The 23,221-nt window shown below is 39.1% G+C and overlaps 1 protein-coding gene across 2 annotated transcripts in view; it reads left to right on the forward strand.

The window, feature by feature from the left end:
* LOC122534299 (beta-1,4-glucuronyltransferase 1) overlaps positions 1–22,812 on the forward strand; it is a 37,069-nt gene extending 14,257 nt beyond the window's left edge. Inside the window, exons 2-4 of one of the 2 annotated variants that reach the window (XM_043664806.1) lie at positions 5,699–6,684; positions 7,025–7,205; positions 20,874–22,812. In XM_043664806.1, coding sequence (XP_043520741.1) covers positions 5,699–6,684; positions 7,025–7,205; positions 20,874–21,080 — 1,374 coding nt within the window. In that variant the 3' untranslated portion in view covers positions 21,081–22,812. Of the gene's footprint in view, positions 1–5,698; positions 6,685–7,024; positions 7,206–13,524; positions 13,579–20,873 lie in introns of those variants that run through there. The other variant, XM_043664807.1, reaches the window with a different exon arrangement.
* The last annotated feature ends 409 nt before the right edge of the window (positions 22,813–23,221 follow it).

Raw genomic sequence — 23,221 nt, forward strand, 5'->3', positions numbered from 1 at the left:
AATGGTGATATTATATTGTTAAATGAAGCACCTATTAGTGTGGTCTTGCGAACTTTTATCAGATACAGATTTCAAAATACCTGTGGAAACATTTTATAAAGGAGCCAACGTTTCTTTTCACAAAATCACACATTTTCTCAAATGATACTTTTCATTAGACATTTTCTTAAATGATACTTTTGTTTCGTTCTTGTCAATTTTATAATACTATAATTGAGATGAAATGCTCTGCTGAAATTTAATCTGTAAATTAAAACAAAGAATTGTATTCAAGTTTCGTGTCCATTTCTAATAAGTTTATATTATTAGAATTACATACATAATTATGTATAACTACAATTATTATTAATTTGTTTTATAAAAAATAAAAATTCCAATAAATAACTAAATACATAGGGATTTCAATCCTTCCAATGTCTCGATATTGAACAGACATTTAACTAAAAGTGAAAATTAATCTTCAGCCACCTGCAGTTATTGCTTTTTTACCTACGCTAATTAATATCAGTTATTTTATTAATTATATATATATATATATATATAAGTTAATTTCGCAAGATTTGTTTGAATTTTGTATTTTATTTTTATATTTTATACAATGAACATTTTATACATTTACAATGTTTATGTATATTTCGCGTATTGAATCGCACTCTGCGTACTTCATACGTTTTGCAATAATCTCGAGCCGTCCAAATACTACGCACGATCACTTGCGATCACTATCGAGCAACTCGGTTCGTAAAAGCGCGCGCTGCATATCGTTCTTCGATGATCTACCTTCGTTCGTTGACCGTGACGACTATTTATATACGTTTTGTTGCAAACAGCTTTAACCCTTTCACTGTCACCGATTCTCTAACGCTTCTCACGTACTATTATCGCTACTCTCTTTCTCCCTCTTTTTCTCTCCCTCTTTCTCTCTGCCTATGTATACCGTGATACCGCACTGTTTAACAACTTTCTGACTACGTTCACGCGCACGTTATACCACGAGGAGTCCAAGTGCCATTCTCAATGTTACGAGATCATTTTGCCCTCCTCTTGAATAATCGATCCGTGTGTCTAAATAAAAAAAAAAAAGAGTCTTCGTCTCTCCACGTGACTAACAAATACATTTCAATCAATAACGTAACGATGCTTCACGCCCGTGTAAAAGGACACTTGTCTCTCTCTTTCTCTCTCTCTTCGTTGTGTGATTATCCAATTATAGAACAATTTTGTTAATTTTTAAAACAAGCACCGTTAATGGTGTCTTACAAACGACACACACACACACACACACACACATACACTGGCGTGAACGCGTTAATAACAGTGGTCGCGGCAATTCGTAAAATAATTAATCAATTAGCGCACTCAACGCATTATCTGCCCGCACGATCTCCAAAAGTCTTCAAGAGTCATTCAGACGAAATAAGGAAATGAAAGAGGAAATCATCAAATAAACTAATGGCAGCTAACGGTCTCGAGTTTCGCAGAATTCGATGCAAACCAATCTCTGTCCCATCATTCGTCGTTGAATCATGATCACAGACTCGAGTTTGCATCGTCCCTCTGTTAATTGGTATTTTTCAGTCGCATGCGACTGGCAATCGGCCTTGGGTCGACCATTGGAAAATAGACCAACTACTTACGTGTCATTACTCAGGATATCATTTCTTTCTTCCCTTCTTCTTCTTCTTCTTCTTCTTCTTCTTCTTCTTCGTCTGTTTTTTTCTTTTCTTTCCTTTTCTTTTGTGTACCTCAAACTCCACCTGCCATCTGTGCCCCCGTCATCAAATCAGTGAAATGTTGCTTCAGAGATGGCGAAGCCCGTGCAACCAGCAGTTCTGCCCGAAAACGGGCGAGGCGAGCAGCCCGATGAACGGGACAATGAAATCGTCATCGAGCTGGACCGAGAAAATCAGTACGGTCGTACGCAGCCACGAGCTAACGAGCCTCAAGGTAATCATTTGCGCAATATCCAGATGGTCCACCCACCATTCGCGTCACGACACCATTTTTTTTTCTTTTTTTTTTTTTTTTTCTCTCCGCGTCGCGTCAGAATAAGTTAATACGTCTGCGTAAACGCGATGGAAACGCCTCTCGAGGTTCAGACAGTAGTAGCGCCAGGAATTTTCTCGCGTTTTACAGTACAGTGAACAGTTGTACGGGAGGTTAGTTTCGGCTTGTAAAAATCTCGGCTGCAGCGGACGCAACCGAGTTCACCATTTTCCTCTCGCCTTGGAGCCGCGTATAAGTAGACGGAAGTGTGACTGCCTTGCAGTGTTAAGTGTAATGCCTCCATTTCTGTGTACATTTTACATACACGCATAGACGCGCGTACGCATTTACGATAACGATCATCATTATCATCCGTGACAATAATTTTAATTATTTTTAGGTAATATTTCTATTACGATTTGATCAACGCACGTGAAATTTGAAGATTTGTAACAAACTTTGTCTTCGTTAATGTGATTGATAGGGTGAAATTTAATATTTATTAATATTTATTAATAAATTTCGAACATTATAAGATACATGTACATGTATCACATATAAACAATTTAGGACGAGGAAAAGTCGGAAATTTAAATAAATTGTATGAAATACCAAGGAACAGCAGATGGTATTATTTGACAAGAAAGAATTCTTGTTGCAGAAAGGGGAGAAGGTCTTGATTTTTAATTTTCATTTCGTAGATGGACTATGCTGTACTATTTCTGCGTGGTGTTGTACGTACTTTTGAATTTCTTTCTCTTCTGGTTTTAAGTATACATTTATTTAGCGTTTTACCCGGTTATCTTTCACATTTACCTTTATTTATCTTGAGTGCAAGTGAAAATTTTTACTTTTAATTTGATTTTCGAATTGAATTGACAAAACAAATAGTCGGGAAAGTTGTTTGTTTTTACAGGTTTACTTTAGCATAAAATTCGTTATTTAGTTTCCCAACGTGAAACAAAAGAGAGGACCTATTGACTAACTAAACAATCCAGTTAATTAAAACTGTGTTTATTTAGGACGGAAGGATGTTGTTCAAACGGAAATTCTTTCCTACAATTACAAAAGATTGTTGTTTCTAAAATTTTCATATCGTCAACCTCTGTATGTAGAATTAAATAAAATATTATTTCGTCCATTTACAAATATCAAAACGCGTAACATATACATATATATATATAATTCCTTAAGAAGAATCATTAAAAATTCAAAACGTGGAGGAAAGAACTTGAATTTTCGTCGATTCTTAAAAAGAAGCAAAAGAAATCAAACATTTGCAAGATTAAAATGATTAGAGGTAAATTTCACTTGTTTTTGCATTGTATGGATCGCGTCAATTATTTTTCCCAGTGCTTGTAAGTATTCTGGAAAAGTATGCTAAACTTACAAATATATATATATATATATATATATATATATATAATCTTTTCACCTAAATTTTACAATAAACAGCAAAAGCGAATCTTTTTCTACATGACGAGTGTATTCAACGTTAAAAAAAAAAGCTCCATCTTTTCACGACGAGCATACCCGACATAAACGGCTTAAAGGGTTAAATGTGTCGGCAAATGGAATCGTGTAGCGCGCGCACGATCGGTAGTACACAACGCCATATGTACCTCGCGCTAAAACGAATCAAGATGGGATCGTTGAACAGAGCGATTATCTTGCCAAAGGTGCGAACTATTTTGTTCGTTAAATACTCGACCTGTCCGGGCGTCATGGCTTATATATGAGCGAGGTTTTAACGGGCCTTGGGAAGTCGTACGATCCATTATCGTTCTGGTTGCTGTTTCTAAGCGAAATTTCACTGGATTTCGCCGGGAGTTCTGCGCGGTGCATTTTGGTGGCTGCTCCCCACAATACCTACAATCTGTTTCTTCCGTTTAGCACCGTAATTGCGCTATTATTACGAGTGCCGCCGCCCATCTCTACGACTTCTATTTCTCAGGCATTTACGCGGTTGCGAAAATCTTTCCACCGGGGGGGAATTACTCGAGACGCGTGTACGGTCTGTGCCCGAATGCTCCTCCGGCAGTGGAGGTAATTATTAGCGAATCGATTTAACGTCGGTGCAGATGCGTTCGACGATGTTGCAAATGTGCGCGATTGAGAGCGTAGAGTTTCATTTATAATTAAAAGCGTAGAGTTTCATTTGTTAATTAATAGAAAAATGGTACGTGTGGGGTTTCAGTTTCTCGTATGAGGGGGGAACCGAGGTAAAGGTTTGTAAAATAAAATGGAGGTAGAATGGTAGAAGAAATAGTAATATATACGATATTTGTCGGTAGTAAATATTTATCAATGGAAAAATACGTATTTACGTTGTTGGGAGTGTTAACAAAATTCTACTTCGATGTTACTTTATAGTTTTATGTATATTTACAAACATATTTATGACATACTGCACGGGACAGTTTTATATACACGTATTTTTAAAAGGACACAAATCTTGTTAAACATTGACTTTCGACGTTCAACGGTGTATTTTTCTCCTTGGTGTTTATAAAATTCGCGCAGAGTAATTATTGAATTGTTTTTTTTTTTTTATTTCGCCCACCGTGGCAGAAATAGAATCCTCCGAGACAGGGAATATTTAACGAAGTCTTATCATGGAAGAGGACGGTACTATTTGTGTAGTAAAACTTCATTAAACCTTACAGTCCCAGTGGGTTACGTACGTTCTATTTTATTGTTCCTTCTCTCTGAAACGCCATTTTATAAAAGTCATTCCACGTCTCATTATACATTCCTTTATTTTTACTCTTACGAAAGCTTAAATTAAGAATTAATTTGTTCTTTTGCGTTTGTGTATTTTTTTCGAGACTTTCGACCACGTGCAAATTGTTATTAATTTAGAAAAAAGGAAATTGTAGTTTCGTAGATGTACAATTGTTAAAAATATACAACTAGGGGAACAGAAGTTTAATTATTGGGATTTGGTGAATTAAATTTTGTTCTCTAGTGGTCCGCGTTTCGACGTTTTACTTTTGCATTTCTGCTGGTGGTAACAAGAACCCGACGACGCGGTAATTAGAACGATAAAACAGGCAAGCCGACTCTGTTTTGGACAGACCCGATACGCTGTTGCCAAAGACTTTGCTTCTTGTCGTAAAACTTGCTTACGCTGTACGTTGTTTTGCAGTGAAATAGCCGCGGCATGATTTTTGCCGAGGCTCTGTCGAACAAACTTCGAAAGTTACGATCGCAGCCATATTTCGCTCGGCCTTTTAGTTTCGCGTGATGTAAACGATACACTTTCTTCCTTTCTTTCTTATGCTCTGCTACTTCCAAGTATCCGTTCTCTCATTACACGTCAATGCACTTTCAACATTTCAAAGGGAAGTCTGATTTAATCAAGAAAAAAGTAATACCCGTGTAGAGTTTCAATGTTCACGGTTCGCCCGTGTCGACAGTAACCGCGAAAGATATAAAACTAATTAGATCCAAATATGTTAAATTTCGTATTCTTTCTTCTTTTCTCTCCTTGTGAAAAATGAAACGTGATAATTTCGTTAGAAAGTGCAAGCAACGTTGCATCTCGTTTGATACAGACACATCTCGATGGAAGATCTCTTTAGCCAACGGGGATTTTCAGTTCACTGATTGCACTTCACTTTCGCACACACGCACGCACACACTCCTTCGATCGTCGTTCAAAGAAATCGACCGGTCTCTATCGGACTAACAAACTCTCTTTCATATGCAGTTGGGATGTCGACCATGGAACCTCAGTCTGACCAGCGTGGTCGTCCTGGCTCTCTCCAACATGCTGTTGACTTTCCTGTTGCTGCAGTCGGAGACCTGCATCCCGGACGAAGTGCCCAGGGATTTGGAGTCAAACGCCGTGACCGAGTGGAACCTCGGCACACTGATCAAACAGCAACAGCGCGAGCAACAGCAACAGTCGGACTGCGTTACACAAGATTACCAACCGCAGCCAGCTGACGCGAACGTTTTAAGATTGAACGTGAAGCTGGGCCGATGGGACGCTCGTCGAATGTACCGTACGTTCGACCACGTCCTCGTCGGTTCGAGTTTCGTCGAGCTGTCGCAGGCGTATCGCGTTTGTTTGGCCACGCAGAGCTCGATCGAGAAGCTTCACTCGGTGGTGCAGGCGGCCCATCACTGGACCGGGCCGATGTCGGTCGCTCTGTACGCGGCCGGCGACGAGGAGTTCGAGGTTCTTCAGAAGTACCTGATCTACCTTAGGAAGTGTTACGAGCCCGTACGGGAGAGGGTGAGTTTCTCGTTGGCGGTGCCAAGGGTCAGGCCGCCGAAGAGGCAGCCGCGAGAATTCGAGCTGCCGGAGGTGGTGGATTGTGCCAAACCGGAGGGGACGTTGAACGAGTTGATGAACGGTATCTCGAACGAGCAGACCAACTGGCGGATACGGAACGTCTACCCTCAGAATCACATGAGGAACTTGGCGAGGAAGAACTGCCAGTCGGATTACGTGTTCCTCACGGACGTGGACATCGTGCCGAGCTTCAATTTGACCGGCGCCCTCGACGAGTTCCTGAGGACCGATACCTGTTATAAATGCGCCTACGTGATACCGACGTACGAGCTGGACTCGCGCGTCCGATTTCCCCAGAACAAGACGGAGTTGGTCAGGCTGGCGAGGAAGGGACTGGCCAGACCTTTCCATCAAAAGGTCTTCATCCACAATCAGTTCGCCACCAATTTCACCAGGTGAGGCATCTCTCTCGAGTCTTTCAATCGAATTTGCGATTTTATTTCTTTAGTTTCTTGGCGATTCTTCTTTTCTTTTTTTTTTTTTGTTCATAAAGCCGAGGGAACTGTCAAGTTTTCATTGCGTTTCTTTGCGTCAAGATTTTCTTCAAACGTCGGTTCAAGTTTCCGTGTTAGTCGAAGTAAAAGCGAGATTGGAATATAGAAAATCCGAGGACCTTCGGAAGATTCAATCCTGCGAGCAATTTTCTTTTTTTTCTTTCTCTCTTATTCCCCTCGTAAAAATCGAATAGCTTCGTACGTGCGTTTGTATAATGTATATATATTCTTTTTCGTTCAGATGGATACTAGATACTTCACCGAATCATAAAAACTTCGGGAACGTAAAAACTGGCAAGGTGTACATCAGCCACGATGTGACGAACTTCGAATTCCTTTACGAACCATTCTACGTGGCGAAGGATATTGTCCCGGCGCACGACGAGAGATTTATGGGCTACGGATATACCAGAAACACTCAGGTATGTATCTCCACCTTGCTGTCACTTTATTCCACTCTTTTTCGGCCAGACTGGTATGATGAATTATTAACATTTGCAATGTACTTTAATCACGCACCTTCGATTCGGTCCGAATATTAGAACTTCGTAACTTTTTCTCTCGGCGAATTTCAGGAAAATTCAGAATTTCTCCACCTTGCTGTCACTTTATTCCACTCTTTTTCGGCCAGACTGGTATGATGAATTATTAACATTTGCAATGTACTTTAATCACGCACCTTCGATTCGGTCCGAATATTAGAACTTCGTAACTTTTTCTCTCGGCGAATTTCAGGAAAATTCAGAATTTCTTTTTTCTTATATTTCTTCGGTGTCTTACGTCTTAAATCAAAAGATAGATACATCGATTAATTAATAATTTACCAAAGTGTTGTGTTACACAGCGCGAAAGGATTAAAATATAAAGTTTGTTTTATTTAACGTGTATAAATATCAAAAAACGTTCGAGAAAATGTATAAATTGGAGTATCAGTCGTGCGATATAAAATCACGATGAGATAAAAAGGGAAAAAAGGATATCGATAGTACGGTGCACGAGGATTATAGAGGGAACGAAGATTAGCGAGAAGCGAAGGAATACCGGAAGGAAACCGAGTGAGTACACGAGATGCAGTGGTAGTTTCGGGAGTACGAAACTCTCGAACGAGCAAATTCCACGCGCCAACGACATTAATTAAATTACATATTATCGTTGCAGGCGTTATCGCACAATGGAGGCTCATTTTGCAGAACAGGCATTATTCAATTTAAACTTGATACGTCTATCGTTGTCTGATCGAACGATTGTATATCGAGGACATTGGTTACGTTGTAATGTTCGGTTCTATAATTTGCGTTTCAAATTGCGCTTTCATTGCTCGTTAAATGTTTTAGATTTTAAAGCGAGTATCAGGTCCATTCGTTCAATCTTAGATTCAGGAAATTCTGGGGACTGTATATATTAATTAATTAAATTACACTTTTATTAAAGCTCGATATTCATCGATCCGTGATAAGTTCTTTTTATTGGGAAATTTTATATATTTGAATGTTTAATGTTCTTTTTGATACACGCGTATCGTTGCTGTTTGTTCATTCTTCCAATGAGACTTTGCAACGTTGAATATATAACGTTGCAACGTTATATATATTAAAATGTTTGCGCAATGTTTGCTCGCATCTTTCCAGGAAACGTTTGTACATTATATCGAAATTTACTTTATAAAACATCGTGCCATAAAGTTGCCACCGTAAATATTTATTTATTTATAGCGTACTATAAACATAAAAATCTGTAACACGTCTAGCTGTTGTACATAATGATTGTACATATCGATTTGTCGTAAAAATAAAAAAAAAAATAAAGAAAAGAAAAATCAAAGCCCAGACGAAACTTACTATATTTCTCGTTCCCTCGCGTCGCAGTGGAATAAGGTCGCCTAGGTTAGGCGCCCGAGAAGTAGTATATCTCAAGCGATAAATCCTCCACTCTCCGGTACCATTACTCCACACTGATTTCCACGCGATTTCCTTTCTCCAACAATTTTATATTTTCAGTTCTTCATAAAAAAAAGCTCTCCTACGCTCCAAGCCTCCCCTCCCCCCTCACGATCCCCAGCTACATCCTTGCTCTTGCCTTTAAGTCACGTATCCTCGGCAACGCAATTTCATCAGCCGATCAGCCATGAAACCCGATACAGGCGCACTAAGCGCACGCGCGTGCCTTTGAACACGCGGACGGACACGCGTGACGCGTCGCGTCGCGTTGGCTGCAACGACGTTCGGTGGTTTGCTTCTGGCTGGAAATAACGAGATTCCATCGCGCGGCGAAAAATCCGTGACGGCAACGGGAGTTCGCCCCGTATTCGTAAAAGCAGGTACGATAATAAAACGGGTATAAATCTACATGGCCACGTAGCGTGGTAACGCCGCGGCGCGAAACAGGCGTACACAGGCGCGAAATGTAAGCTGGTGGTGTAGCAGGCTGCAGGCGTACCATTGGTATTCGCGTCTTCTCTGCGGTTCGTTCGCGCAACATCGCACTCCCCACGGGAGGAATGAGAATGGATATCGTTCGCTTTTCCTATCCTCTTGTATTTCGTTGTACCGTTGGAGGCACCAGTCGTCGACGCCGCCGCTGCTCCCGTTCATCCCTCGCCTACGCGATCCAATACAATCCTGTCGCGCCATTCTTTCGTCGAGCAAACCCAGTTTCCCCTCGACCTTCGTGCTCCGCGATTTGCCTCGTTTTGTCCCATCCTCCAGCTATCCCATCCGTCGTAGAACGCATCGCACCGCCGATTCTTTTCCCCGTACGGCCGCCACCTCCGGCCAAACACTCCTCCGACACTCTTCCAACGGCCGTGACAAATTCGAAACGGGTTTCCACGGGCTTCCTCGCGATCCGATACCAGACCACATGCGTTCCGACAATTAGGCATTTTCCGAACTCCCGATCGATGCGAGTTTTTTAACCTCTTGCGCTGGATTGACACGCACGTCGAGAATTTTGCAACATTTTCTCGGTTTTAAGTATATTTGAATGTAACCCAGGCAAAACAAATGATAAGTTTATTAGTTTTTAATAATTTCTATCCAGTGATATTCTCTTTTTCTCTTTTTCTTCTCGGTGTTTGGAGTGCCTGGAACCTCCTCCTCTTCACTGTCTTTTGTTTCCTTGTTTTCTAAGTCAATCATTTCTTTTCTCATGTGATATGCTTCTACTTTCAAGCTACCCTTTCTCACCTAATTTTCTTAATTTCTTACTTATTTATATTAATTACCTTAAATTTAGTGACTATTTCTGTTTCTTTATTGTACTGTCTTTTTCTATTTTCGCTTTTAATAAGATTGGGTATTCCACGCTTTCTAAACTAGCCGCCCTTTTTCTATTTCCTCTGTTATTCGCTTACCTTCTACTTCCAACTCTATTTATCTATTTATCTCTCCACTACTCTATTTATCTCTCTTTTGGCTTCGTTTTTGGAATTTATTCTCTTTTATTTACCTCTATTTTTTCGCATCTCTCATACAGCACTCTTTACCAGACACGCCCTCTAACCAAGTGATATCATACCGACGAGTTCAAAAGAAAAAGAAAACGACGAATTATTGTATATGGTTCGGTCACTCGTTATGGTCCGCAAAACCAGTTGCCAGCGCAAGGGGTTAATGGAACTAACAAAGCGCATCGATGATTTTTGTTCCATCGAGGAGTAACCAGCGTTGTTCTTTTGCGCACGAGGGCATTATCAGTGGAGTGATTTCTCTGTTTGTGCGCGAGATATTAATTCGAAGGTATCTTTTGTTTTCCACGTTAGAATTTATTTTTATCAAATTTGATCACGGCATTGTCATCAACTTCCTTACAAAGTTTAACGAGACAATAAAAGGCATAAAAGGCACCAACGAATAGATTGTTATCTCATTTTATTTATTTCCAACTTTCTTCGACCGAGAATTTATAACTATTGTATTCTGTGTCTTTTAATACTATGATTACAAAAAGGAGATTTCAAAGATCAGCTTAATATATTCTTTTCTTTCTCACTATTCCTCAAACTGAAATACTTTGCATTTTCTATGTTTTATTTTTTTTTAAATCGATCATCGCATCACAGACTGTGACTTGTGTTTCTAACGTACAACATTCACCTTCTCTCTCTTTCTCTCTCTCTCTCTCTCTCTCTCTCTCTCTCTCTCTCTTTCTTTTTTTATTCAATTTCGACATCGTACCACACGTTCAAAGTGATTGATTCACGTCGTCGATTCAGTCGTGATTCACCTCTATAGATAAAACTCTACCTTCGAGGGATTCATTATTGTCGTATTTATCGAGCATGGCGATCAACGTCACGAACGAACCGGTTGGATATCTAATCGTAACGGCATGGATCGATCGCGGCTTCTCTTCGTCTTGGAATATTACACTCCCGACGAATCGTTATAATCTATAATTCCCCGTTAAGGCCTCTGACTTTTTATTGTCTGTTTTTCGTAATACGTTAGGGCTTAATTTTATTAATCTATCGATAAATTTGTTGCACAACGGGTAGCTAGAAGAGAGGCACAACTAGAAAGGGTAAATTCTCCACGATATCGATATTTGTAATTATTAACATTTCATCAATTTAGCGATGAACATATAATTCCTCTTCAATTCGAATAATAATCCTTGGAATCGAAGGACCTCTAATAAAATATTCATCGCATACACCGCTTGCTATTGAAAGAATTAATTATAGATGTGAATCAATTAATTGCAAACGTAATACAAATATAATGTGATCCACATAATCGTATGATACAGTCGTATAATCATATAGATGTAATACAATTTATACAATACAAAGCAAAATTTATACAATACAATACAAAAAAATAATACGATCTTATTAAACAAAGCTGTGACCAACAGCAAATGTTCAGATTCTTACGTCACCTCCGGCAGGGGTGATATAAATTTGTGAACTCCATCTCTCAAATTTACACGACAAATGAAAATCGCGTTCCCAACAATGGATCGAGCTTTCAACCGGCGCTTCCTACCCGAAAGCCACCCGTTATCCATTCACCTTTGCGAAAAATGAAAATCCAACGACGGAGCATTTTGCCCGTCGAACACTCCTGTTCCCGACAAAGGAACATCCTCGCGAGCTACGCTTCTTCCCTTTCTTCTTCTCTCTTCTCTTATTTTTCTTTTTTTCTTTTTTTTTTTTTTTCAAAATATTGCGCTCGCAACGACGAGACGTCTCGCCGTCTCAATGAATTTCCAAGCGACTCGCGACGTTTCAATATTTGACCTTTCGACGTTCATTTCGAAGATTGACTTTCGATCGGCGACGAAAATTGATTCGACGAGCGAAGGGACACGCGAGCGTGTCCGTGGAACAGAGAGAACGCGTGCAGGTAGCGACGATTCAAAGGGAAAGATGATAGCCCCACCTGGCTCGCTCGTGTTCGTCGATTGAGCGATTACCGCGGCGCGGGTCGTCAATCAGGGAACAGGCCGGCTTGAATGGCGCGATTCGAGATCATTGAAAACGAACGAGGCACGAAGTTATTTCCACGCTGATCGAACACTGTTTCCTCTATACACGGTCCTTTCTTCTTCTTCTTCCATTTTTGTTTCTTGCTCTATCTCCACCTGTCTGGCGGGTGAAATTTTGTCGAAAAGATTGACGAGCTTTTGCTCGATTGTATTTAGCTTTTGTACAGATATCACGCTGGCCGGAGTTGATCTTCATCGAGCGTGTGACTAATAACACGACGCAAGATTATGAGTGATAAAGAAAGATTTATTGCTTCCTCCCGCGTTTGATTTTATAAAGAAAAACTTCGTACAGTGCCTTTTAAAATATTTTCCAACTGTGAAGCTTTGGTCTTTGATTTACTGAATTTTTGTTGTAAGAGTAGTCTTCGGTTGGAATATAAATGCAAATTATTCTTCGCAGTAGTCGAACGTTAATTAATCCCATTAAGCCCCCCCTCCCCTCTTCATTATTTTTCTGCTTTTGAAAATTCTCGACAAATTGTTCGCGATTTCCTATCTTTCTACAATGGACGATTAGAATGACTTTTTTTTGTTCTGGTGATTAGTCGTGTGATCGCAAAAGGTTAAGAGTTTAGTGGGTTGATTCGTTCGCTTTCAGATACGAGACAAAGCATTTTTTTTTTTCATTCTCTCTCTAGTGTCTTTCTTCTTTCTCTTTTGCCCCCGCTTATTAACTCGATAGAATTGAATGGTGGCTGATATCGATATGTTGCAATTAACTCGATAAACCGTACCAGGAGAGCATCTTCAGACGAAGGAAAGACGCGGATGACAAAGGTGGTGCTCGTAAAAATTGAAGTCTAATGAAAGTTTCCTCGACGCCGTTGTTCTTCGACGCAATTATCAGAGGCCCGGCGTATTTGTAACAAAAGGTTCATTGTGCTCGATAATTATTGATTCTTCCCGAAACAATTGTAACGGGATTCGTGCAATCGTTTCTCGTCACGGGCAAATTTATTAACAACTTTATTAAAAAGTTAATTTCAATATTGCCATTTTTGTCTTGCGAAGCAACGCTGCATTATGCGTCACAAATTAATAGACTTGATGGACATTCTGTTATATTTGTTTAGCGAACGTACCTCAATTATCGCGTTCAATAGATCCGAACAGTTCCCGTCTAGCAATTAGTTTCGTCACGAAAGACAACCAACTTGTTATGATCGTGATGATGTTTATTAATTTCGATATAAATTATTGCTTGCAAACACATTGAATTCCTAACCACGTTATTCTCGTCTGTTACAGAGCGCGATCTGTTCTAATTATACACGCACGCGACAATGACAGCAATGAATTCACGTTTATCGTGCAACGATCAATTAATACACGTCACCGGTGTCGTTAATAATATCTCGTTTTTCGAAAAGTGATAATAAAAATTTGATTTTCAATGAGAGAAAAATGCAAGGAGCAAGAGCGTGGAAGATGACGGTTGTCGAACAACGGAAAATATCGAGTTTATTGGCTGTTGTTGGCAATCGTTGACAAGAGATGGGAATTTCACAGCACTGGCGTCCGTCGCAGATGAAATATAAAGGAAATAGAACCGAGCGTGGATTGCTTTGCATCGCGTGCACCCCTCGGGGAAATGTGTTTGGGTTAATTTCACGCTTCGGCATCGACGGAAGCCACCATCGCCGCAGCGGGCCATTACGATCATGGTGCGTCATGCAACCACCTAACACACTTTATTCGTTCCTAGAATTTGAGTGATTAAATTTAACGAGGTGATGAAGACATTATCATCGGCTGGATTGCTGTCGGTCTCGCAAGCTCGTTCAAATGAAAACAACAATGGCGACGTGATTAAATTCGATCCTTCGGAATTTCTGTGCGATAAGAGAGAGAGAGAGAGAGAGAGAGAGAGAGAAAAATACTTGTAGATAAATATCCACGACGTTAATATTTAACGAAGGAAATACGTGGAAATACGATTTAAAATACATTTGACTTCGTTCAGGAGGAATTAACGCTCGGTCGTAGCATTCAACGCCTTATTCTCTGAGACTTGATAATCACATTGTACGCACAACATGTCACGTTTTGAACAATAATCGAAAATCCAATATTTCTGTTACGATATAATTACACAAAAATATCTCGGTAGCATCCAAAAAAAAAAAAAATCGAAAATCTAATATTTCTGTTACGAGAGTAATTACACAAAAATAGCTCGGTAGCATCCAACGCCTTATTCTCTGGGACTTGATAATCACATTGTACGCACAACATGCCACGTTTTGAACAATAATCGAAAATCTAATATTTCTGTTACGAGAGTAACTACACAAAAATATCTCGGTAGCATCCAAAAAAAAATCGAAAATCTAATATTTCTGTTACGAGAGTAATTACACAAAAATATCTCGGTAGCATCCAACGCCTCATTCTCTTGATAATCACATTGTACGCACAACATGTCACATTTTGAACAATAATCGAAAATATAATATTTCTGTTACGAGAGTAATTACACAAAAATATCACCATCTAAACTTAACGAGGAATACACATGTACGCACGAATGTACGAAACTGCCGCTAAACGATGCGACATTTAACTTTCGATCAAACGGAAGAGCATGAAGTTCGATATTCCATTGGGTGAAATAGTTTCAGAAACACTCCCGGGAGAAACCATCGCCACCGGAAGATAAGCCACGTGTAAACCCACCGAAGTCCAACGTACGAAATTTGTAAAAGTTCCATTCGGTTGATCCGGCGAGCACGTACTCAAGCTCGAGCGCTAAACGTTGGCCGCCTTTTTCAAAACCTTCGCTCTCCCGTCGAACTGTTCACTCTGTCGGAACACACCCTAACCGTGGTAGAGGGCCACGCATTAGGGTCATACGTGACGACGCATTCACGGGATCGGGAAAGTTTGGTAAACAGCGGTGGATAATTTTTCAGCAGGATAGCGAGCTAAAACCGAAGAGGAGGTGGGACCGGCGAGGTAAATCTGGTAATTGAGTTTTATGCGATCGCACGTCGCGTCGGTATAAATCCAGGCGAATAAGGCGGCACCCGGTAACGTGTCTACACTTATCTTACATTTCCCGCTGACATTAGCGAGCCTGCGGGGGCGGGAGGTGTGCCGATGGATAGAACCAGCACCACCATCACCACGGTGGATTGCAAAACCCTTCCACTTCGTCCGGTTCGACGCAAGATCTCCCCGTGAGATTTTAATGCGGGGATTTCTGTCGGCAAACTCTCTTAAGGAGATATAAACCGTTGATGGAGCCGGGTTAATTGAAAAACTGGATATATCGAACCGTTATGGACCCCGCGCGAATGTATAATTAATTTGGGCGAACGTGATGGAAAATCTTGATGAGGTGACGTGACATTTAAGAAGATGTGCGTACCTACCGGTTGTTAAAACGAATGGCAAATATTTTCGGGGGTTGAATTTAAAGAGGACTGATTTAACGTAATTGTAAAAAATGAATATGAATTCGAAGTTATATCTTGGTTTGGGTCTCGGTAACTTTAGCCACGCAGTGCACGCGGTAAGTAAATTGAAAAATGTCCAAGTACAAAAAAGTTACGGAGAAATATGAACGTAACAGGGAAAATATAAGTTCCACTTTCATCGATGTAAATTCGCTTGCGTTTCCAGCAGTAATTTTGGAAAATTAGAGGCATCGACTGTAATTCTAATATTCAGAACGCAAGAAATCAAATTCCTAATACTCGGAAGCGGAAGCGCAACGGTAAGGAATTTCCTTCGTTTCATCATCCACATTCTTTTTCCTCAAACTGGAAATAATTTTACGGTCTTCCGCTTTATAATGTTGAGGGTAACTCACGCGCTCGGTCGGTAAATATCAGTTGTGCAAATATCTATTAATAATCAAGATATTCCAAGATATATCAAGAAAATGTGGTATGAGAAGATAAACCACGTTTTCTTCTCTTCGTAAAAAAAGTAGAACTGTCGATGCCCTTAGTAATCTAAAATAAGTGAAAGAATAATTGTCGGCTATGTGCGTTTCACAGAAATCGCGTAAATTTACATTAATACGGCGGTCGAATATCATTCGAATTAGATTGCCACGTGGAGTACGCACGGGCGGAGATGTACTAAATTCCTCGAATAATTCCGTTTGCTTTTCAAAAGTTTCAGTGGGTTGTTTTAGCCGCAATTTCGAATATTCAAAGCTTTGTTGGTTGCGTTGCGCGAGAGGCTGGGAATGAATTATTTGCTTCATATATATACAAAGGAAATCGTATTTTTAGCACACAGAATATAACGCATAGGATCGAAAGAGTACATTCTTCATTGGGAACAGAAATAAGTATTTACCTTTGAAGTACAAATTAAAGCACGATAGTTGATGATAAATAATATATTTTTAATATTCATTAAAATTACATTAGGAATGAAACTAAGTCGCTAGAAACTAAGTATCTGTCTTTGAAGTACAGATCGAAGCATGACAGTTGATGAAATAATACATTTTTAACATTCTACGAGGTGAAATTTGAAACTTTACTGAATATGTATATACGAGTGAAAAATAATATTATACGAATGAAAAATTAGCTCTGCAGTCTGCATCTCATATTCTTTGTTCCTTAGTTTAGCCTCATGATATTGTAGAAAGACCAATATAAAAATACAATAATTGACTTTGCGTTGGGTATAACTCTTATAGATTGATACCTCGTAAATGTTACTTTTTACCCTTTTTTTTCTCCCAAACATTTTGCGCGAAAAACAAGAATCGAGCTGTTCACTTCCGGTTAATAGAGATTAACTGGGAACTTTCCTCGGCGCGTCGTGTCCGCGGCGTGATTATTTCAAACTCTCGTGACGCGGTAATGCGATTCTTCGACCAAAGCGCAGCGTCCAGAGCCGGTAATTAGGGAGATACGTCAACTCGTTATGTTGTTTAATGCAATCTGTGTTCCCTCGGAACTCCGGACAAACAGGTGTCCCATGAGTAGCTTGTGTTGCAAGAGCCAGAAATGTTTTACACTGCGGCCGCAAGAATGCGTCCCGCGGGGAATGCTACAAAGGGAATTAATTCTCGTCCACTGATTAATTAAGACGAATAATTGTGTCCAATGCGCATTACGCGAGCAATTCAGTTTACTAATCAAGTGTCTGCGTCAAATGTGACGTTTCGTGCGTGATCAATTTACCTTGACCATTGTCTGCCATTGAAAGTGCCATATTTCTGTCTCTCTGCGTTCGTCAGATTTTTCAGATTCACGTTTCAAAATTCTCGTAATTTTCGTCAAGTTCACACCTCGTTTGAATCAGGAGGAAACAAATGTACAGATTCCTGTTTCAAACTGGACTGTTTCATTCTTCAATTCCCCACTGTTGAAATTTTACTTTTATTCGTTGAAGACATTTTCAAAATTTGGCCCAGGTACAAACGTGTATATAATACTCCATGATTCTCTTAAAATTTATTCCGAACCTCTCTACGTTTTTTGAAAAATTAAATTGAAGAATACGAAATATTCCTCTCGTTCGAGTTAACGAACATTCGTTTCAGTTTGTACATTTCTTCGATTTCCACATCTCGCTTACGTTTCACGCGTAAATTCATTGTCAATCATTCGGTGATAAAATTCAATCGCGTGTGCAGACGCATCGATGAAATTACGTTCGGTTGATTGGACGGTGGTGACGTTTCCTCGATGTCTCTCGGTTCTTAAGATCGAAGTCGGTGTGGTTAATACAACACTCATCCCGGAAACCGTAGCACTATGTCATCCTTACTTCTGCGTACATATAATTATTCACTGTCTCCGAAACAGTGAACTGAAGATTACACGCAGTCTATCAATTACTTTGGACGTCGTCAGTGGCGTTATTGGCGCGTTTTCGCTTCACAAATTCTGCCTCAATACCTCAATACCTCTACATTAATTACGACCGTTTCCATATCTATGGTTTAACGAATCTCATTACATCGTCCTTCCGGAGGTTTGCTCTTTTGAACTTTATCCCCTTTCATTCGGATTCGTTGAGATCAAACGATGGTAGAAAACGTTTTGTTATTAACTTGGCTGTCTATTTAGGAAAACCATACGTTGTATACAATTATATAATTTTGAATATTACCACGATCTGGATTTTTCCATCTTATCTTTAATATTTCCCAAACAAGAACAGTGACACCTTGAGTCAAAAATAATTATATTAAAATATATTAGTATAAAATATTTATATTTAATATATTAAAAAACAATAATTAAATTATATTAAATTCGTTTTGTACAATTAATATTAAATTATACAATTTCGTTTCCATGTTACAAATACTAATATTAAACAGAGGCAATCATTTTTTTTTTAACAAACGTTACACAACAATTTCTTTCAATTGCTGTGTTGTTACCTTGCAATTATTTCACCAACTCCAAATTCTCTTTCCTGTCGATAATCAACCAGTCAATAAATTCAAGTCTCCTGTTTACGATCGTCATCATTTTCGAAGAACATAGCTCGTGACAGATCTTCCAGACAAAGAAACAAAGAAACAGATATTACGCACACTTCGTGAAGTATAACAGTCGATCGATTCGCAGAAATTACGTTCCATCATTGAAAACCACTTTGCATACACACGGCAGTATAGTATGGTAACGGTAGCGCAATTTCGCCGGCTCGCGACGCTCGTACAGCTATAACTTTCTCACAATTACGAATCAAACGTCGAAACAGCCATACTGTCATTTCCGTCTTGGTAATCACAACGTGTCTACCAGCTTCACGTGCGGCTGTCATGTACGACTCGCTATTGTTACGTATGATTATTCACGAAGACGCATCCATACTGGAGAACAGAAATGCCGGATCCCGTCTGTTAGGTCTGTCTGACCTGTCTCAGTTGGCGGACCGGGGAGCGAGATTGCCAGCCGCGTGGCAATCCTCTTCCTCCTTACTGCTCACGTTGCTCTAACGTCGGAAACATTGTGTTTCCTGTGGCAATGTCACTGTTCGAGCGATACCTGGCGCCACTTCTTCTTCTTCTTTTTCTTTTTCACCCCCTCCTTTCCTCGAACCCCTCCAACTGTGCGTTTGTGAAATGCAACACGATTTTACGTATATAGTTTCGGGCGCGCGCAGGCGTGAAAACGCTCTTCAGTTGTCGAGAGAGTTCACGAACAACGTGGAAATGAAAATACAATGTTTTGGTATATTTGTTTCACGCTCTGCCTCGACAGCAGTGAATAGTTTGAGCATTCTATTGATTTTGGCCATTTTGTACGTGCAAGGAAGTATTTATAAAAGGACAAGTGATGCCGATGAAAGTTTTGATAAAAATATATGTACTGTTTACTGTTTTCTCTGTTTGTTAATGTGAGTTCGTAGAATAAACTTTCGAAACTCGCACGACTGATTTTTTGTCACTGTACTTTATGCTTAAAAAGCTAAATCAACTTTGTTAGTTTTTGTTACTGTTCTCGTGCCAAATGTATGTTTCCTTTTGAATATATGGATTTTTTGTTAATTGTAGAAAATCGATTGTTTGCGGTTTATTACGGTGACGAGGAAGTCAAAGTTTGCTAATTTTTTATTATTGTCCTTTATGCTTTGTTCCGAGTAATAAAAATTTCAATTAATTAAGCGATATATTTTTATCTTTATCGATGGTTTTGATGATCCAATTGCCACGTTTAGTAAATGGGGAATGTAAATTCGAATCTTGCGGCCTCTTGTCCTATCGTTTCAATATTTTTTTACGTGGAATACGTGTTTTCCATTTTATCTTGAAATACTAAAACCATACTAAAATTGAATTTCAAATGCGTGTAACAAAGATATTCCATGTGACTATTCTAAATCAGCCCTGCGGCTTTCGCGTGTCACTTGCGAATTTCGATGCCGTATATTCACTATTTTTGAAATTCCGACCGAGTTGGTGTGCTTGCGAAATATTGGAATATCTCTCTCGAAAGAATGCAGCTTGCAAAAGCGTATCATTTCGGTATTTTGGCTCACAAAAATTTGAACACATCCGACGAGTAATGCTAATGTCAAATTCGTTGGCATTGTGATGGAGCACGATTATCATGATCAGCAAAATATGAACTATGAGAGAAACTATGAGACATTTATTGCAAAAATTCATTGAACGATCAATTGTCCATGACATTTTATGTATTCTCAATATTTCTGGAGAATCTTTTCTGACTTATTAACTTACTTATTTAACGCAAGCTAATAATTCATATCACATACTACTTTTTTGCAGTCTTTTATACAATACACATCATCATATGTCTTTTATACAATACACATCATCTGTTTATATTTTCAGATTAGTCCCAAATTTCGCCAATTATTAATGACTTAGTTGCTAACGAAATTAACGTGTGACGCGCACATCACGTTCATAAAACGTTTCTCACATGCTGTGTGATACTGCATACCCAAAAACCTCGAGTTTGATACGTACACGTGTACGTACAGGCCAACTTGCAAAGTCCGAAATCTGTGATAAAAGTTTCTGAATCTTCCGAGAATTCTTGGAAAAACTTCGTATCCTCGAAGGCTTTCTCAGTGACAACAACGACAAAACGCTGCACGGCTCACGTTTTAAAGAACGATCATCCTTCTCTGCGCAGGTGTACGAGATGTACGTGGCCGGCTACCAATTCAAGGTTCTCTCTCCGGTGTTCACGGGCCACTGGGGCCTGCAGACGAGGAAGACGAGGCCAGCTTGGCGCGAACGGCAAAACAGTGCCAACAGGAAGCACTTCGAGACATTTAAGAAGGAAGTTTTCGCCCGTTACATGCGCGATCCGTTGAAGATGATGAAGAACCCACACTGACGAAAAGTTCGCCGAAGATTTCGCTAATTTCCATTTGGCGAGATCTTGATCGCCGTCCTTTCTATTTGTCGTGCGAGGCACTCATCTCGGAGTCGGAATCACTTTTACACGTCCTCGTCTCAAGGACGATCCTGGGCTATAATCGTTCTACCTTATGTGACACGGTGTGCCATAAGGTTTAAGTAACGGGCGAAGCCGTTTCGTCGACGATCCAATTTGGAACGACCGACTGCTCTATTTTTCACTGAAACCGAGACCAGATCGTTTTCTATATATTTTGTATTTCGTATCGTATCGTATCGTGAATTTACTTCGAACGATCAATGAACGATGTATGTACCGAGGTTTTAGTGTTAAACGTTAGGAGACGAAGGTTTTCAAGCATGAACTGTCCCGTTCGTGTAGTTTAATTCCATCATGATCCCTCTTGCACGATTATTTGATGATTGATGATATTGGCAAATATCGACGAACCACGAGCCATACTATAAACTTCTCTTCTTGTAAAATTTTGCAACTTTACATCGAAACGGAATAATCGAATGAGATTGGCAAATCTGTTCGATTTATTGCACTTCTTGGATTTCCCTCCTGAAGTTGAGTTTCTTGTATCATCAGATTTAGTTCTGGTAATTTTGTGGATTAGATTTCTTTTTCACAATTTTGAAATTTTGCATCACGTTGAATGATCGAATGACTGATAATTTATCGTTACCAAATCTATCTCTGCTGTGGAAGAAATTTATTTGTTCTGCTGATTTGTAGATTAGATTTCTTTTCCACAATTTTGAAATTTTGCATCAGGAATGATCGAATGGCTGGTAAATCTGTTCGATTTATTCCACTTTTTGGATTTTCTTTCTAAAGTGGAATTTCCTGTATTATCAAATTTTTGGAATTTTGCATTACGTTGAATAATCGAATAATCGATAATTTATCGTTACCAAATCTATCTCTGCTATGAAAGAAATTTATTTGTTCTGCTGATTTGTAGATCAGATTTCTTTTCCACAATTTTGAAATTTTGCATCAGGAATGATCGAATGGCTGGTAAATCTGTTCGATTTATTCCACTTTTTGGATTTTCTTTCTAAAGTGGAATTTCTTGTATTATCAAATTTTTGGAATTTTACATTACGTTGAATAATCGAATAATCGATAATTTATCGTTACCAAATCTATCTCTGTTATGGAAGAAATTTATTTGTTCTGCTGATTTGTAGATCAGATTTCTTTTCCACAATTTTGAAATTTTGCATCAGGAATGATCGAATGGCTGGTAAATCTGTTCGATTTATTCCACTTTTCGGATTTTCTTTCTAAAGTGGAATTTCCTGTATTATCAAATTTTTGGAATTTTGCATTACGTTGAATAATCGAATAATCGATAATTTATCGTTACCAAATCTATCTCTGCTATGGAAGAAATTTATTTGTTCTGCTGATTTGTAGATCAGATTTCTTTTCCACAATTTTGAAATTTTGCATCAGGAATGATCGAATGGCTGGTAAATCTGTTCGATTTATTCCACTTTTCGGATTTTCTTTCTAAAGTGGAATTTCCTGTATTATCAAATTTTTGGAATTTTGCATTACGTTGAATAATCGAATAATCGATAATTTATCGTTACCAAATCTATCTCTGCTATGGAAGAAATTTATTTGTTCTGCTGATTTGTAGATCAGATTTCTTTTCCACAATTTTGAAATTTTGCATCAGGAATGATCGAATGGCTGGTAAATCCGTTCGATTTATTCCACTTTTTGGATTTTCTTTCTGAAGTGGAATTTCTTGTATTATCAAATTTACTAGTTCTGGTAATCTTGTCAAAGATCAGATCCCCTTTTCACAATTTTGGAATTTTACATTACGTTGAATAATCGAATAATCGATAATTTATCATTAGCAAATCAATTCCAATCTATTCCAATTTTGAAATTTGACATCAGAACGACCGAAGAATAATCGAATGACCGATAACTCGAATTTCCTTTATCATCAAATTTGATTCACTGAATTTTATAATACCAACGATATATTCGATCGTGCGCGAGAGGCTCCAGAAATTGATCCATCCATTGTGCGACGAGTGTGATGGCCTTTTTAACTTTTCGCAGGGAAAATTGTGGAGTCTCACTCG

Source organism: Frieseomelitta varia, unplaced genomic scaffold, assembly GCF_011392965.1.
Source record: "Frieseomelitta varia isolate USP_RPSP 00005682 unplaced genomic scaffold, Fvar_1.2 scaffold_586, whole genome shotgun sequence".
Classification (NCBI taxonomy): domain Eukaryota; kingdom Metazoa; phylum Arthropoda; class Insecta; order Hymenoptera; family Apidae; genus Frieseomelitta; species Frieseomelitta varia.